The following is an 18,176-nucleotide window of genomic DNA, read 5'->3' on the forward strand; positions in this document are numbered from 1 at the left end:
TATCAGGAGGGGCAGGCTCCGGGGGGTAGGAAGGAAGGGTTGTCACTGGGCTACGGCCTCCCTTCTCCTTGGCTGAGGGTCTGTCCTGGCTACTCACGGACGGTTCATTCTTGATCCTTCTGCCTCCAGCCTGCGCAGCACTGCAGCTCAGCAGAGGGGCTGTGGGGCAAAAAGGGGTCAGCCGGACATGGCGCGGGGTGCAGCCTGGCCCCGAGCGAGGTGGATCACTGTCTCTGGCTGAAGTGGGGGAGGCTGCCTTAGTCCCCTGGAGAGGCCTAGCGGATCTTTATAGCTAGGGTCCCCAGCCCCTCCCCTCTCCTTCCCTGACCCTTCCACCATCCGCCCTGGCTAGCCACTACCTGCCAGACCGCCATCAGCAGCCCCTTCCTTTCAGCCTAAGCCCCCTTCCTAGTCTCCTCCTTCCCCTAACGACCTCAACACCGGTTCAACCACCAGCATCAGACTCCCACGAGACCCACCTGCTGGCCACACAGACGTGCTGCCCATTGGGGTCCAGCTCTGACCCCTGAGTCCCCTGAGTCCAGAGCAGCAGCAGCGGGAGCAGCAGCCCCAGCCCCATAGCGGCCAGCTCGGTGGGAGGGCTCAGGTTCATCTGGCCCCCACAGCTCCCAGCCCCCTCCCTGCTTCCTCTCAGGGCTTTTCCTGAGGAAACCAGGCCGGAGGGGCGGGCTGCCATGAGGCACCTCCCTGAGAGGGAGGGGGTGGCTGGAAAGACTGACACTCAAAAAAAGAAAGGGAAAGGAAGGCAATGGCAGGGCTGACTGGCCTGGGCCTGGAAGGGCCAGAAGAATGAAGTTGCAGGTCCCTGGGTGCCGGGGCCAGGGAAGGGGGTGGAGTGAGGGTGGGAGCCACGGCTTTCCATCAAGCCACACTCCCAAAGCAAGGCCTGAGCTCCAAGAAGCCACCCCACCCAGTGACGGAGCAAGGAGACCCACGAGGACCCCTCAGCCAGCCTCTGCTCCTGGCAGGGTTGGGAGGCGGCACAGACGTGGACAGACAGGCGAAGAACAGTTTCTGTGTATTACGGGCAGTTCTTTATTACATGAGCTCAGGCCGTCTGCACAAAGCCCTGGGAGCTAGGCAGTCAGCTCTCATTTCACGGATGGGGAAACTGAGACGCAGAGAGGCACTCTTGTATCTGGCCCCAGAGGCTCGGTACAGACGTAGAGTGGGAGGCAGGCTGAGCCCCCGTCCTGCCCTGGTGCAGGCCAGGATTGGGGCAGACCCCTGGCGAGGGCTGCGAAGGCGGGAGCCCTGTCCTCATTTGAGACCACGCATCCTTCCACAGCCAGACCCCTAAGTCAGGCCTCTGGGGCGGCTGAGGCCCCCAGACAAAGGTGTTCGTGGAGGGCAGAACAGGGCGGATCAGGAGCTGGCGACTGTGGTTGGGCCTCCTCTTCTCCCCCTAGCTTGCTGGGTGCAGGGCTGCTGGTCTCATCCTCAGAGGATTCGGCTTTACCCCGATACCATAGACCAAAGCTGGAGAGAGACAGCCAGAGGCACTTTGAGCCAGGAAGCCAGAGAGGTCAAGGATATGGGTGAGGGCAGGGGCTGGTGAGAAAAGGGGAGAGGGGGAAGAAAGGGCAGCCTGAGGGAGTGTGAAGGTGATGGGGGCCAGGGCCAGAGAAGCAGGAGGGGAGGGTGTGCTTAGAGCCAAGCACAGCAGGGTGACAGGCAGAGAAGCGGGAAAGGGGATCCTGAGAAGGACCAGCCAGGGCCCTTCCTCCCTCCCCACACTCTTGCCCTTCCCCTTCCCCTTCCCCCAACATACAAACTCTATATTTTGGACTCCGGGGGTGGGGGAGGATCTCCCTTATCATCGGAGAGCAGAAGCCACGAGCCATCCTCATCGTCACTGAGACAGAGGAGAGAGGAGAAGTGAGGGCCATTGATCAAGGCCCCGAGGGACAACAGGAATCCAGCAGGGGGGATGGAGGGACTGCAGGGACCCTGGGGTTGGTGAGAAGGCAACCCTGAGGAGATGCAGGATGTCGAGGCTTTAATTTTTAATTTTTTTTTTCTTTGAGACAGGGTCTCGCTCTGTGGCCCAGGATGGAGTGCAGTGGCGCGACCTCAGCTCACTGCAACCTCCGCCTCCCAGGTTCAACCGATTCTCCTGCCGCAGCCTCCTGAGTAGCTGGGATTACAGGCGCCTGTCCCCACGCCTGGCTAATTTTTGTATTTTTAGTAGAGACAGGGTTTCACCATGTTGGCCAGGCTGGTCTCGAACTCCTGACCTCAGGTGATCCCCCCACCTCAGCCTCTCAAAGTGCTGGGATTACAAGCGTGAGCCACCGCGCCCTGCCAAGGCTTTATTTTATAGCTTGACACACAGCAGGCCCTGACACAGCCGCGGCTACAGTTTCACCCCGGTGAGAATAAACAGACCCAGCCAAGACAGGAACTTGAAGAATGAATGTGGAGAGGCAGCGTCGTCAGGCAGAATGGACGGCAGGCAAGGCAAGGGGAGTGGTGAGATCCAGGGAGAAGGGCGCAGGCTGGACAGCGGACACGGGACACAGCCAGACCAGGTCAGCAGGCCCTAGAAGCGGCCAGGCTAGGGAGGCTCAAGGGGTGACCAGGTTGGGGTGACAGCCTCAGTCTGAGACAGTGGGCTCAGAGGGTGACCAGGCTGGGTCATCAGGCTCAGCAGAATGAGGGAGGGAGGCCTGGCTCAGTGGGAATGCAGGCAGGGACCTACCTGCTCTCTGCTTCCTCTGGTGTCCCTAACATCTTGGCCTTGATCTTCTTCCGCTGCTTCCGGACAGCCACCTTCATGGCCTCAAGCAGAAGGCCGGGGACCCGGTGGTCTGTGAGCAGCTCCCTACAAAAGAGGGGCAGGGAGGGAGAAAGCCCCGGTGATGCCAGCCATGGGGATGCCAGCAGTGGAGATGCCAGCCGCAGGCATCACTCCTGGTACCTGTGCACGCAGCTCTTCCCTGAACACCTGAAGCGCTCTGCCTTGCTGACACCCTCAGACCTTAGCTTAGGTGGCCCCGTGGCCCCCTCCTAGGAGAGCTGCCCTGGCTGCTGCAGCTGCGACCCTTTGCACTGTCCCTCTCCCCTGTCTGGATGACGTTGCAGGAGGGCAAGGGCTGTGCAATTCATGTCCTCCCAGTTCCCAAGGCAGGCCTTGCACATGTCACTTTGGACGGGTCAATGACTGGAGAATGATGTGGGGTGATCGGAGGCCCCCCGGCTTCCCAGCGTCCTCACCGCTGGAAGTAGGCCAGCTCCTCCTTGAGCAGGAACACTTTGGCTTTGAGTTCATTCCTCTCCTGAAGGATCTGCTCAAACTCCTCCCGACTGAAGCGGCACTGCCCTGCCTCCGAGGGGCACCCCAGCTGCTGTGCAGCCTCTGCCTTTGGAAGGACAGGCATGGTCAGAGGGTCGCCTCGGCTGGCGCTCCCCCGCCCCAGGGCCATCATGGGAATGCTAGAGGAAGTGACGGGCCGGGAGACTTGGGGGGCAAGGGTGCCCCAACAGATAACAGAGCAGTGCTCCAGCTGAGAGTGGGGGCCGAGGCCGGCCGGGGGCGCATATCTGTCTGCCACCTCCCCGCTTCCTGGCCCACCTGCTGTGCAGCATGCAAACCTTGCCCGAGCGCCCACCGAGCGCTGGACGCTGAGTCCTGGGCTGGGTCCTTGCCTTCATACGGCACTCACCGGGTCCTCAGGGTTCCCCGGGGCGCCTGCGCCGGTGGTCGCCCATTCGGGCTCCTGTCCGTACTGGTGCCTGGGCCGCCCGGCCTGCCCCCGCGCTCGCTCTTTAGCCTGCGGAGTCGCAGCTTCGCCAGGCTGCTGGAGCTCCCTCTCGCGGTCCTGCGCGGCGCGCAGCTGGGTCTGCACTGCCGCCAGCTTGTGCCGCAGCTCAGCGTTCACCAGCAGGAGGCGCTGCAGCTGCTCCTGCAACTGGGAGCGGAGCAAAGGGTGGGGTGGGCGGGGCACCGAGGGCCTCTGGAGCCCGCCCCGCCCCGCGCCTGCCTCTCTCCGCCCCGCCCCCGGAGCCCCGCCCCGCCCGCGCCCCGCCCCCACCGCCTCGGTCTCCTGGCCGCGCTGCCGCAGGTCGCAGTTGTGCGCCCGGAGTTCGTCACGCTGTCGGTCCGTGACCTCCTTGAGCTGCCGCAGCAGCGCGCGCTCCTCTGAGGAAGGGGCGTTCTTAGCGGCGGCGCGCGGCCCGCGGGAGGGAGGGGAGGACCCGAGCCGGTCGCCACCCGCCCTGCCCTGGCCGGGGCTGCGCTTACCCTGTGGCCCCGCGCGCAGCTCCCTGCGGAGGCGCTCGTTCTCCTCCCGCAGCCGCCGCAGCTCCTGCTCCGCTTGCTGCGCCGACACCTGCAGCTGGGGAGACCCGAATCTCAGGCTTCGGCCCTGTCGGCCCCGTGGGTGGCAAGGGGAGGGCCGTGACTCACCGAGTCCGGGGCGGGCCCCACGGCAGCCTGTTCCAAGAGCTCCAGCGCTGGCACCACTAGCGGCACCAGCCCGGCCGCCGCCTCCGGTCCAAAACGGCGCGCCAGATCCTGCAGCTCAGTGCCCAGGGCCCCAGCTAGATGGTACACAAGCTCCGCGGCCGTTCCCGACCCCGCGGCCTCCCGAGACCCCCAGCCAGGCGCCCCAGGCGCCGCCCTCCTGGGCTCCATGTCTCCCAGAGACTTAGGGCTGCGACCCCCCGCCCCCCACCCCCAACTAGGACGGGGAAAAGCCAAACAGTTCCGCCCCAGGAAGCCGTTTAGGGCGGTGTGGGCGGGGTAGAAGCGAGAAGGGTGGGGAGGAACGAGGAAGGGAGAAGGCGTGGGGAAGGGAGATAGTGCCCTAGGCCCCCTGGGCCCTGTCCTTTCTACTCCCAAGGTCACAGGAAACAGGACAGCCAACTTCCAGCCAGGCGTCTAAGAGCTGAGGCTCAGGGCTGCCAGTGGCCACTTTGGTGGCGCCCTCCCCACAGGCCCAATCCAGGCTCCGCCCGTTTGGAGTCATGGGGCCAACTTGGCAGTGGCCCGCTCCAGGCGAGAGGTGACAGGTAGGCGGCCGGTCTCTGGCCTCCGCCCGGCTGTACACAAACTGCCTGCCTGTGTTCTTGTTTTCCTGTCCAGGACTGAGACAGAAAGCTTAAAGGGCTGGGCGTGACACCACAGCCGCTCAGCACAAGCCGGAGTTCCTAGACCCGGGAAAGGGCAACTGCTCCCACAACTGTGGAAAGGAGGCGAGGGCTTCCAAGTAGTTTCGTAGAGAAAGCAGCAAATGTGGTCAAGGCAGCGGAGTGTGAAAGCCCAGCCCCGCCTCAGGTCTCCACTGAGTTCTGGGACTATCTCCCCCGAAGCCCTGAACAGGAAGGGGCCTCACACTCCTCCTTCACAGCTGAGCCCAGCACCTTGCTGTGAACCGCTCCAGTCCAGCCTCCTGTTAGACCTAAATCCAGAATTTGAGTTCGGGGGAAAAAAAAACAAACCTGCCCCTGAACTCCTGTTTATACAAAATTTATTACAATATTTTATTCAGGATGACAAGCCTTCAGGAGGTCAACACCACAAGCACAGACAGAGGGAAAGAGGCCAAACTGCTGAATGTCAGTGGCCTGTCTGGAGGGGCTGAGGCTGCGGCCTCGGGAGGCTGAAGCAGGAGGCAGGAAACAGGCACTAGGCATACAGGTCCTCCCGGTCCGCAGAGTAAACCTCCCCCTCCTGCAGGAGAGCGAAGTTGAGGAAGTGGGAAGGCCTGTGCACCTCGTGGTAGAACTCTTTGGGGTTCGCCAGCTGCAGCTCATATTTCATGTTGGGGTCATGCCGAACACCTTCGGGGAGAAGGAAACAGCCAGTGTTAACAGGGCTCCTGCCTCATGCGGCCTGTGCCACCTCCAAGCCAGCCAGGCCCCAAGTGCAAAGGGCAATGGCCTCACCTTATCCCTACTTCTACCCCCACATCCCCAGGCTCCTCCCACCTACCCATAAAGTTGTAGTTCCATGAGGACTGGGCGGGGACCATGAAGAAGCCCAGGAAGCGGTCGGACGGCAGCATCTGCACCCTCTCGTAGTGCGAAGGCAGGTAGCCCTTGGGGTTGTTGCCCTTGTCTGTGTTCTGGCGGCCCCACTCGTAGCCACTGGGGGTCAGCTTGTAGGCCGTCAGCGTACAGGAGCCTGGTGTGAAGCTGGGGGAGGGACGGGGACCAGAGTAACAGCTCGGGCCACTGTTCTGGGCCCTGGCCTGCAATCCCTGCCCCTCCATACTTCCTCCCAAGGAGCCCAGGCCCACCTGCATGTGATGATAATGGTCTTCTCGCCATCCCAAGATGGGTTGTCAGCCATGATCTTGGCGTGGGTGGTGACATCCTGGGGTGATAACTGCGGGGACTCATTGGGCTGAGTGTGGATCCAACCTAAGGGTTCCATCTCCTATAGGTAAAGAGGAGTACAGAGCTGAATCCCACCCACAGACAGGAATCACACCGGCTTTTCCACACTCCCAGGCTCCATCACTCCCCATTACCTTGAGGTACTCATGCTGGGGCAGCTGGCCAGGCAGGTGCACGGTCTGGTGAGTGCCCCACTGCGGCACCATCACGATGCAGCGGATCTCCTTCACCTGGGGGTTATCTGGTGGGCTCACCCCATATAGGTATCCTGCAATCTGGAGACAAAGGGGTCAGGAACCAAAACTCTTCTTAGTACCAGCTCAGAGTTGGAGCTGCCGGCCCTCTGTTTCCTTCTTTCTCCCAAGAACACGGACAGAGTTTCTTAAAACGTGATCAGAACTCCCTGTATCAGAATCAGCTGGGGTGCTTGTTCAAAATGTTAAACATGGACCTCATCTCGGACTTACCACGTCAGAATCTCCTGAGTGGGGTTCAGGAATCTGCGCTACTCACAAGCTCCCCAGCTGATTATTAAGTATAGTATTCATAAGCAAATGAGCATACATAAAGCTCAATGTATTTTCACAAGCTGAAAACATCTGGAAAACCAGCACTTGGTGCTATTTTAAATTTTACATTATCACCAACAAAGTAAGAGGATCTGTTTACTATAAACTCACCCACACAGGATATTAACAATCTTTTCAAATTTGCCAACCTGACAGCCACTAAATAGTGCGTCTGAGATGGAGTCTCACTCTGTCGGCAAGGCTGTAGTGCAGTGGTGTGATCTCAGCTCACTGCAACCTCCGCCTCCTGGGTTCAAGCAATTCTCCTGCCTCAGCTTCCTGAGTAGCTGGGACTACAGGCACATGCCACCACGCCCCGCTAGTTTTCATATATTTAATAGAGACGGGGTTTCGCCATGTTGGCCACGCTGGTCTTAAACTCCTGATCTCAAGTGATCCACCCCCCTTGGCCCAAAATGATGTTTCATAAACTATGACTATCCCTGATACACTAGTAAAGTTATGCATCTTTTCTCTTTTTTGAAGCAGGGTATCACTCTGTCACCCAGGCTAGCAGGCAGTGACATGATCTCACCTCACTACACTCACCACCCTCCAGGATCAGGTGATCCTCCCACCTCAGCCTCCTGAGGAGCTGAGATTACAGGTGTGCGCCACCATGCCTGGCTAGTTTTTTTTTTCTTTTGTAGAGACACCATTTCGTCATGTTGCCCAGGCTGGTCTTGAACTCCTGGGCTCAAAAGATGGGCCCACCTCGGCCTCCCAACAGTGCTGGGATTACAGTCATGAGCCACTGTGCCCAGCCTGGAGTGCAGTGGGGTCATCAAAGCTTACTGCTTGTGTTCAAGCAACCTCAGCCTCCTGAGTAGCTGGGACTACAGCCACGTTTTTTTTGTTTTGTTTTGTTTTTTCAGACGGGGTCTTGCTCTGTTGCCCAGGCTGGAGTGCAGTGACGCGATCTTGGCTTACTGCAACCTCCACCTCACCTCCCGGGTTCAAGCAATTCTCCTGTCTCAGCCTGCCTAGTAGCTGCAACTACAGGCGCATGCCACCATGCCTGGCTAGTTTTTTGTATTTTTAGTAGAGACGAGGTTTCACCCTATTGGTCAGGCTGGTCTCAAACCCCTGACCTCAGGTGATCCACCCACCTCGGCCTCCCAAAGTGCTGGGATTACAGGCATTAGCCACTGTGCCCAGCCTAGTGTTGGGATTACAGGCGTGAGCCAGCGCACACACCTGGTCAGGAATTTGTTTCTGACCATATCTGTTCTCTTCCAAATACTATCAGGCCAATACTACATTTACTACCTTCTCTCAGCTGCCACAGCTTTTGCTATCTCATGGGGCCAAAACCCTCCTCGTTGTTTTGGCTATCCTTGTATAATTACTCATCCATGAATCTTGAAACCAGCATCTCAAGTTCCAGACAATCTCAGGTCTGAGTTTTAGGCACAAAATGTGTTGGGCACACACTGTGGCCGAGCTGAGTCCACTTACTCACTTGGGCCCGAAGGTCAGATATGCAGATGAACTTCTTAAGCACATTCTTAGGAAGGATGTAGGTGTAGCCAGTCTCCTTGATGTCGTCAGATGAAACATAGATGTGATTGGTCCTTAGGTGCAGGTTGGCAGCAGAGATAGCCCTAAAAACAGGCAGGGAGTGTCAGCATCGCTCAGCCCAGCACCTTAGGTAGTGCAGCCGGCCTTTCCATCCCCACCCTCTTGCCCGACAGTACCTGACCCTCCACTCAGTCTTGGATGAGAAAGTCTGGGTCTCATAGTTGCTGGTGGTGGAGGTGATGATCTCATCACCATGCTTGTTGACAGTGCGAGTCTGTGTTGCCGTCAGCTGCGACTGTTCCTTGGTCTGCTTCTCGATCTCAGCGATCTGCTGCCGCTGCTGTGACGGTGCCGAGATCTCCATACCCAGGATGATGTCTCGAATTTCTGATTGTGTCAGTGATGCCACGTTCACACTGTGGGGATAGTGTGGGTTCTATTACAAGGATCCCTTCCCCTTGGTCACTTTTGCCTCAATGGAAAGGGTGTAACTTGGTAGGACAGGGCAGCCTATACTCATGCCCCAGACAATCCGCAAGAGCTGCTTCTACAGGAAGTGTGAAACGGAGGTGCACTAACACTTCCAAGATTTGTCAGATCCAAGCAGGACGGCGGCACACTGCGTGTGCACCTTCCCACTGTTCAGCATCCGTAAACCCCACGCTTCCTTGACCAAAACAATGCTCTGGCAGGAAACAATTCTCAGAAATGGAAACCCCAGAAACCCTAGACTACTGGTTCTTAATCAGAGGTGGTATTGTCCGTCACCCTATGGATAGTTTTGGTTGCCACGATGACAGGGAGGGAGACGGGGGGAGGAAGGTGTGTCTGTGTTGGTAGCAGTCTTGGATACTTAGGGTCTCGGATGTTCAAGATTCTTACCATGTATGGACAGTAAAGAAATGCCCTGTTCGAAATGGCAACAGTGAGAAACAATGGCCAAGAGTCAGACTGAAGCCCTAAAACACGGACGCTTCCCATACTATTGGAAGACACTGCCGTATCTCTCTTCTATGAGACTCTGTAAGATAACTTCTTTCCTTGTTTTCAAGACAGGGTCTCGCTCTGTCGCCCAGGCTGGAGTGCAGTGGCATAATCATGGCTCACTGCAGCCTCAAACTCCCGGGCTCAAGCAAGCCTCCTGCCTCAGCCCCCAAGAAGCTGGGACTACAGGCGTGTACCACCACACCTGTTTTAAATTTTTTTTTGGTAGAGATGGGGTCAGTCTCTTTTGGTGATCAGGCTGGTTTCAACTCCTGCCTCGTGCAATCCTCCCACCTTGGCCTCCCAAAGCGCTGGTATTATTAGCATGAGCACTCAAGCCTGGCTAAGACAAGATAATTTCTTGAGAAACTTCTTTATTTTTTTGGAGACAGAGTCTCACTCTTGTCACCTAGGCTGGAGTGCAGTGGCGCGATCTCGGCTCACCGCAACCGTTGCCCACAACGTTCAAGCAATTCTCCTGCCTCAGCCTCCTGAGTAGCTGGGATTACAAGTGAGCACAACTGCACCCGGCTAATTTTTGTATTTTTAGTAGAGACGGGGTTTCACCATGTTGGCCAGGATGGTTTCAAACTCCTGACCTCAAATGATCTACCCACCTTGGCCTCCCAAAGTGCTGGGATTACAGGTGTGAACCACCACACCTGGCCTTCTTGAGAAACTTCTAAGCCTAAGTGCTTCCAAACCCCAGAAAACCATATATAGACCTCCTGTCTGTCTCCCCACCAGCACTGCTCACTTGTTTTTCTTGCCGTAGTCAGCCAAGATCAGATCCTTGAGCTGCACCTCGACCTTGATCCATTCTTCGTCAGTCAGAGTGGGCCAGATGTGGTGTGGTTCTGTAATAGTAGTCTTGTCTGGCTTCAGGATCACTTTTGCCCTATCATTGTTCACATGTAGGGCACGCAGAATCAGGATGAGACGGGAGAAGGCCTGGGAAAAGATTTGGAAGAGTGGGGTAGGTCAGCTGCTTGAGGCTCTCCCACTTTAATCCTAATCTTTCATGAAACCCAAGACTTTTTTTTTTTTTTTTTTTTTTTTTTGAGACGGAGTCTCGCTCTGTCGCCCAGGCTGGAGTAGAGTGGCATGATCTTGGCTCACTGCAAGCTCCGCCTCCCGGGTTCACACCATTCTCCTGCCTCAGCCTCCCGAATAGCTGCGATTACAGGCGCCTGCCACCACACCCGGCTAATTTTTTGTATTTTTAATAGAGATGGGGTTTCACCGTGTTAGCCAGGATGGTCTCGATCTCCTGATCTCATGATCCGCTGCCTCGGCCTCTCAAAGTGCTGGGATTACAGGTGTGAGCCACTGTGCCTGGCCTTTTTTTTTTTTTGAGACAGTCTCACTCTGTCGCCCAGGCTGGAGTGCAGTGGTGCCATCTCAGCTCACTGCAACCTCTGCCTCCTGGGTTCCAGTGATTCTGGTGCCTCAGCCTCCCGAGTAGCTGGGACTACAGGTGCGTCCCACCACACTCAGCTAATTTTGTTGTATTTTTAGTAGAGATGGGGTCTCATCATGTTGGCCAGCCTGATCTTGAACTCCTGACCTCAGGTGATTCACCCACCTCAGCCTCCCAAATTGCTGGGATTACAGGGGTGAGCCACTGTGCCCGGCCCCAAGAGTTGATTTTTAACTTTAAGGTCTTAAACTCTCATGAAAGTCAACAGAGTTCTCACCCAATCTATAGGCTAAAAATGTGAAAATGGGAAAAACCTAAGACATAGGATCTTCTCCTAACCCTAAACCTACTCCTCCTCCAGCGGTCTTCTCTTCCCGAGGTTCATACCGTGTAAGATGAAATAGTCTTGAGTCAGTCATCATAGAGGTTGAAGAGAACTATCTGGGGCTCAGTGGCTTTAAGGATGAGATCCCCAAACTTTTCCACCTTGAGACACGCCTGGAAAGGGAGTTGGAGCTCCGATCCTTTGATGACAATATTGGGGAAGTCCAGTAAGTGCACCTAAGACAAGATCAAGTCCAAGATGAGAAACAGCCTAAAAGTCTCAAGGTCTCTTTTCTCCTACCCCCCCAACCCTCTTACCTCCAGTGGGTCCAGCATGCCCTTCCTGGTGACAATGATCTGCTTGGGCTGCTCCTCCACAGGCAGAGATCGGATCAGGGCGGCCACCTCCTCAGCTGTCTTCCACTTAGCCAACTTAAAAGCAAGAGAAGAAAATGGAAATTTAGTCTCTACCCTCCCAGATCAACTAGAACAGAATATCCTAGTTTTGAAATAATCCAACTATGTTTCTACTGAACATTAAATGTTAGGCACTTAGAAGGTAGAAAGAGTATCAAATGGCCTTGTCCAATGACCAGGCTGACAGCCCCTTTCAACAAGACAATACCACAAGCTGACACAAGAGTATGTGCTAAACTATATACTGTTTTACAGAGTTCAGGAACAAAAGAAATTAAGGCTACCAGGATCAGAAAAAAGCTGCACAAAAAAATGTGTCTTAAGGAGGGACTGTGTTTAAGAGCAAAGAGGGGAGTTCATTCTAGAAAGAAAAATATAAGCAAAACACAGATATGGAGATGAGCAACAGCGGTTTGGGTTACTAAGATCCTGGACTGAATGTAAGATGAAACATGCTACAAATGTAAAGGAAGAGAAACTGGCTGGACAGATACAGCCCAGCCAGATGTTGAATGTCTAGGAAGCTAAAGAAGAGTTAATTCAGCAAGAGTTCTGAGGTAGAGATTTGGTCAAAGTGGATGTTTCAAGAATATGCGTTGCTGGGCCAGACGCGGTGGCTCAAGCCTGTAATCCCAGCACTTTGGGAGGCTGAAGCGGGTGGATCATGAGGTCAGGAGATCAAGACCATCCTGGCCAACATGGTGAAACCCCGTCTCTACTAAAAATACAAAAAATTAGGCTGGGCGCGGTGGCTCACGCCTGTAATCTCAGCATTTTGGGAGGCCGAGGCGGGTGGATCACGAGGTCAGGAGATCGAGACCATCCTGGCTAACATAGTGAAACCCCATCTCTACTAAAAATACAAAAAACTTATCCAGGCATAGTAGCGGGTGCCTGTAGTCCCAGCTACTCGGGAGGCTGAGGCAGGAGAATGGCGTGAACCCAGGAGGCGGAGCTTGCAGTGAGCAGAGATGGCGCCACTGCACTCCAGCCTGGGCGAGAGCGAGACTCCGTCTCAAAAAAAAAAAACAGATAAATAAATAAAAATAAAAATACAAAAAATTTAGCCGGGCGTGGTGGCGGGCACCTGTAGTCCCAGCTACTTGGGAGGCTGAGGCAGGAGAATGGCGTGAACCCGGGAGGCAGAGCTTGCAATGAGCTGAGATCAGGCCACTGCACTCCAGCCTGGGCAACAGAGCAAGACTCCGTCTCAAAAAAAAAAAAAAAAAAAAAAAAGAGAGAAAGAGAGAGTATGCGTTGCTGGCCAGACGCGGTGGCTCACACCTGTAATCCCAGCACTTTGGGAGGCCGAGGCGGGCAGATCACGAGGTCAGGAGATCGAGACCATCCTGGCTAACACGTTGAAACCCCGTCTCTACTAAAAAATAAAAAAAAAAATTAGCCGGGTGTGGTGGCGGGCGCCTGTAGTCCCAGCTACTCGGGAGGCTAAGGCAGGAGAATGGCGTGAACCCTGGAGGCGGAGCTTGCAGTCAACTGAGATTGCACCACTGTGCTCCGGCCTGGGCGACAGAGTGAGACTCCTGCTCAAAAAAAAAGAATATGCGTTGCCTTTGGAAAAATGATTTTTGATAGCCCTGTTCAAGGTTAGAAATTCAGGAAACAGACCAGCTGGAAGGGAACAAAGCACCTCATATACTCTTAGACCTCCCACAGAATACTTCCCAAGGAATTCAGGGGATAAGTTCAAATGAGATGTTCTCAGCCTTTCATCTAACAAACCAGTAAATATTACCAAGTCCACCCCAAGAATAAGAGGCAACATGGTTCTATGGCCTCTTCATCTTTAAACCTGCTCACCTGCCCCAAACGCTTCTGTCCCGCCCACACGGATGTGTGGATTATCTTGAGGAACAGCTGCCCTGTGCGTGGGTTGAAGATGAAGATGGCTCCATTGATGGGCTTGGTTGTCAAGTTCCCTTCAAAGGTCTAGAGAAGGACCGCATTTGTTAGCATGGCCTACACATCACCATCCTGTCTTCTTCCCAGCATGTGTACACACTTAGCCCATTAACTCTCCCACAGCCATGTACAGAGTCCCGCACCCATACACTGCTGCTAACACTCACCTTGTGAATGGTCACTCTGTAGACGTTGGTGTCATCCACAAACCAGATAATCTGGTTGGAGAAGAGCTCCCCATAGTTCTGAGAAGACAAATAAGGCTCAGTGGGCTCAGATGAATAGAGCTGTAGCCCCTTGCGGATCCGTTCACGTAACACATACAGGGCAGGGTTTGCCTTCATGATCTTGGCCATGGCCTGCTGTATGAGAGGCTTGCTGCCTGGGAACCAGTTTCCATAGGCACTGTGAGGATAAAACGGTCAAGAAAAGTTAAGACCAGGCTGACAGCCCCAGACAAGACAAACTGCCAACTCTACAGAGGAAGAAAGACTGTTGGCCAGGCTGACAACACTCTGCTCATGTGTACATACAGGCTGGAGAAGAGAATCAGTGACCCACAGGAGGAATGGGCCACTTCCTGTCACTTAGGTAAAGTAAAAAAGTATGACTACATTAAAGTATGGAGCTAATGGAAAATACATGGGTTATTTTTTATTATTATTATTTTTTTCTTTGAGATGGAGTCTAGCTCTGTCGCCCAGGCTGGAGCGCAGTGGTGCCATCTCGGTTCACTGCAAGCTCCGCCTCCCAGGTTCAAGTAATTCTCCCACCTCAGCCTTCTGAGTAGCTGGGACTACAGGCGCGGACCACCACGCCCAGCTAATTTTTTGTATTTTAGTAGAGCTAGGGTTTCACCATGTTGCCCAAACTGGTCTCAAACTCCTGAGCTCAGGCAATCTGCTCACCTCGGCCTCCCAAAGTGCTGGGATTACAGGTGTGAGCCACTGCGCCTGGCCTGAAAATACACGGTCCTGAGCCTCAACTCACCTGTGCAAGTTATAGGCCAGGTCAATGGCGATGAGTACACCTGTGGGTGAAGGGTAGATACTCATGTTGTCCGTGGTGTAGTCCAGGAACTTGGCCCGGGCATAGCGCTCAATGTCGTGGGAATCATAGTCCCCCCAGCGCAACTGGATGTCAATCCAGTATTTCTAGGTAGTGGTGCTGTCCATCACATCCCTGAGGATGAAGAGGGTTCAAGCTTCTAGGAAACCATGGGCATAACCAATGTCCCCAGAACCAGAACCACTTAAATCCCAAAACCATCCCACCCACTCCACCAACTTGTTGCAGATCAGCAAGACCTCAGGGAATCAGCAGATCTGACTAAGGGTGTTGATAGGCTCCAGGGGTAGCACTGGCTCCAAGTTTGAAACAAAGGCAGACAGGGACAATTCCTAAAGTTGTAGGGCTAGAAGAACAGGAAAACGAAAGTGTCCTGGCTGCCTAGGGCTGGGTCCTGAGGCACTTACTTGGAGTCAGCCAGCAATGAGGGCCGGGAGACATTCCACTTATAGGAGGCAAAGAGCAGGATATCTGCACAGGAAGAGTTCATCTTATATGACTTTCGGGGATGGATTGTCTCCTTTTGTACTGTCTCAATTTCCAGTGCATCGAGTTCCTGGTCAAACACCTGAAGGAAAAGATGGAGAGATTAAGACTTGTTAAGGAAACCCAATTAAAATCAGAGTTTGTACAATAAGATAATGAGGCAACAGGGGTCTCATCGTCAGAGCTTCCAGGGTGGATTTCCCATGTGCAAAAGAGCAAGCTTAGCTGACTCTGTACAGCACCCTCTCCCCGCGATTCCACCTGAGCTGACTCTGTACAGCACCTTCTCCCCTCGATTCCTGCCCACGTGAGCTGACTCTTTACAGCACCCTCTCTCCTCGATTCCAGCCCACCTGACATAAGTCCATAACAATGCTCTCATGGATCTTCTGCCACAAGTGAGCTCGGAAGATCTGGATGAGAGAGATCTTCAGCGTGGGGATCTTGCCATGCATGAAGATACCCGTCAGGTCTAGCTGCACCTGAAAGCCTACATATACCTGCCAGGAAAATGACAATGTGACATTAGAGATCAAGAGACTCGGGCGCTCATGACATAACCAAGGCAAGAAGAAGCAACTGTTTTTAGCTTCCCATCTCCAGTGTCAATCACACTCACATTGGCTCGATTGATGGTCGGGGACCACCAGAGGGTGAATCTACGATTGGGAATCTGGTTCAGTCCTGATCGCTGAGCATTAGTTAGCTTCTTCCACTTCATAGATTCCTCAAAGCCACTGGCCTTCTCCCTGGGGAGCAAGAGAAGCAGGTGAGGTGATATCCTGCCATCTTCCAGCACACTGCTGACCTTCTGGATGTGAATGTCTGGGAAACACCACAGGAAATCACAGAGGCACACAAGAGATGAGCTCAAAGGGTTGTGATAGGTCCCTCTAAGAGGGGAGAATCCTCACCAGAAAAGCCCCTCCCAGGTAGGGAAGTAAGTGCCCTTGAAGAGTGTGTGTTCCAGAATGCCTTCCACACCACCCAGGGCCTGGATCATGTCTGTACGGTAGTTGTTCAGGTTCCAGAGCTTCCCATCATGCCGCTGGTGTGTCCACCAGAACGGATTCTGCTTCAAAACCTAGATGGCAAGGCAGGCACGGTCAAGCTTCTGGGTGCCTACTGCCCCAAGTTTCTGGGATAGCCATGGATTGTCCTGACTCAGGGAAAATCTCCTCCCCCTCTACATACCTGATACTGCTTAAAGTCAGTTCTGACACGCCAGCCCTTATCATAAGCCAGTGTGTGCCGGTCCTTCTGGAAGAGGGTATTGATTCGAGGAATGCCACGATCCCATGAATCTTCTAGGTCTTCTAAAGTCAGGCGTCTTCCAAAAAAAGAAAGATTCAAGTCAAAACGCGATCTCACATGAGGAGCTCAGCACTCCTTCCTGGCCAAAAATAATTAGGGTCAGTAGAACCAGCCTTCTCACCTCCATACAACTATGGCATGCTCTGACCCTGAACTCCACACAGTTCAAAGGCCACCACCTGCCCCTGCCCCAGGGTTGGCATGCCCTCCTAGGTGCCCACCTGTTCTGAGCAATGGCCTCTTGCCTCTTGAGTGCGTACTCAGCCCAGACCCGCTGAGAATCAATGAACTCGCTCTCCCATGGCTGTATGTAGCGGTACAAGTTGGGAATGAGCTGGTCTTCTTCATGGCTCATTCCTGAACGAAAGTGTGTGATACCTACATCTGTCTGTTTGGATCACCTGTTTGGGGGTACAACCGAGATTAGAGAAAAGATAAAGCCTAAAACTAAAGAAATACCCACTTCCTTTAGGGCCTGAGCAATAGGATTTAGAAATACGTTTAACCGGGCTGTACCTGAGGTCGGACTGGGGGATGAGCACATGGCCCATTGAGAGCATGCCGAGTCCACCCAGCTCCTTAGGGGTGTAGAACACAACCGGGGGGAACCGACTTGGCATCTTGGAGTTGAGTCCAATCTTGATACGTGTCTGGATCTTGTTCTCACACTTTACCAGTAAGTCCAAGAGCTCTTGGGTGTTCACCACAGCCTCCCGAAAGTATGTCATAAGGCCAATGAGAGCTGTATTCCACTTATTCACAATCTAAAGATAGTAGAAAAAAAAGTAAATTACAGATGAGCCAGGGGCGGGGAGGGTGGAGACTACTTGATCCAGTTAGTTTTATCCCTACTAGTCAAGAAAGATTTGAATTCAACATCATTAGTCACTAGGGAAATAGCAAAACCACAATGAGGCTGGGCACGGTGGCTCATGCCTATAATCCCAGCACTTTGGGAGGCCAAGGTGGGAGGACTGCTTGAGCCCAGGAGTTGGAGACCAGCCTGGCCAACATGGCAAAACTCTGTTTCTACTAAAAATACAAGAATTAGCCAGGTGTGGTGGCAGATGCCTGTAATCCCAGCTACTCAGGAGGCTGAGGCAGGATAATCGCTTGAACTCGGGAGGTGGAGGCTGCAGTGAGCTGAGATCTTGCCACTGTACTCCAGCCTGGCAACAGAGTGAGACTCCATCTCAGGAAAAAAAAAAAAAAAAAAAAAAAAAAAGAAAATGGTTCCCCTGGGCCAGGCGTGGTGGCTCACACCTGTCATCCCAGCACTTTGGGAGGCCGAGGTGGGTGGATCACCTGAGGTCAGGAGTTCAAGACCAGCCTGGCCAACATGAAACCGTCTCTACTAAAAATACAAAAATTGAACCCAGGAGGCAGAGGATGCAGTGAGCTGAGATCGCACCACTGCACTCCAGCCTGGGAGACAGAGTGAGACTCTGTCTCAAAAAAAAAAAAAAAAAAAAAAAGAAAAAGAAAAAGCACACCAGATGGAGCTATACAAACTAGTGAAGAACACCAGGAATAGTAAGTGTGTGGGTAAAATGCAAAAAATATTTTTTCTCATTTTGCAATTTCTACAAAAGATAAAGGCTGTTCAAAGCAAAAAGAGTAACAAAGTATTATAGCACTTATATTACATGTACAATTAAAATGTTATGACAAAACTACTACTAAGAGTGGGAGCGGAACCTCAAGTGTATTATTCTAAGGTTCTTGTACTATACGTGAAGTGATCCGTAGTAGACTAATGGTCACAACAGATCACAGTAAGTGAGGGATGT

General features: G+C 53.8%; 1 protein-coding gene and 1 pseudogene across 1 annotated transcript; both read right to left on the bottom strand.

Annotated features, from left to right (window-relative positions):
• Positions 1 to 1,032: 1,032 nt before the first annotated feature.
• Positions 1,033 to 4,673, bottom strand: LOC134735291 (rab-interacting lysosomal protein-like). Its single transcript, XM_063629749.1, has 7 exons — positions 4,430 to 4,673; positions 4,265 to 4,358; positions 4,056 to 4,162; positions 3,687 to 3,932; positions 3,238 to 3,383; positions 2,723 to 2,845; positions 1,033 to 1,500 (listed from the first exon to the last, which is right to left on the bottom strand). Exons 1-7 carry the CDS (start codon positions 4,655 to 4,657, stop codon positions 1,323 to 1,325), a joined length of 1,122 nt encoding a protein of 373 aa, XP_063485819.1. The 5' UTR covers positions 4,658 to 4,673; the 3' UTR covers positions 1,033 to 1,322.
• Positions 4,674 to 5,475: 802 nt separating this feature from the next.
• LOC134735282 (pre-mRNA-processing-splicing factor 8-like) overlaps positions 5,476 to 18,176 on the bottom strand; it is a 35,231-nt pseudogene continuing 22,530 nt past the window's right edge.

Source organism: Symphalangus syndactylus, chromosome 20 (assembly GCF_028878055.3).
Source record: "Symphalangus syndactylus isolate Jambi chromosome 20, NHGRI_mSymSyn1-v2.1_pri, whole genome shotgun sequence".
NCBI lineage: Eukaryota > Metazoa > Chordata > Mammalia > Primates > Hylobatidae > Symphalangus > Symphalangus syndactylus.

Bases quoted from the DNA above. Each gene is read 5' to 3' on its own strand.
- LOC134735291 (XM_063629749.1), bottom strand. From the start codon at position 4,657: ATGGAGCCCAGGAGGGCGGCGCCTGGGGCGCCTGGCTGGGGGTCTCGG. The intron at 3,933-4,055 runs GTGGGGGCGGGG...CTCCGCTCCCAG, and splicing joins GCGGCCAGGAGACCGAGGCG to TTGCAGGAGCAGCTGCAGCG. The intron at 2,846-3,237 runs GTGAGGACGCTG...CCTCTTTTGTAG, and splicing joins GAGCTGGCCTACTTCCAGCG to GGAGCTGCTCACAGACCACC.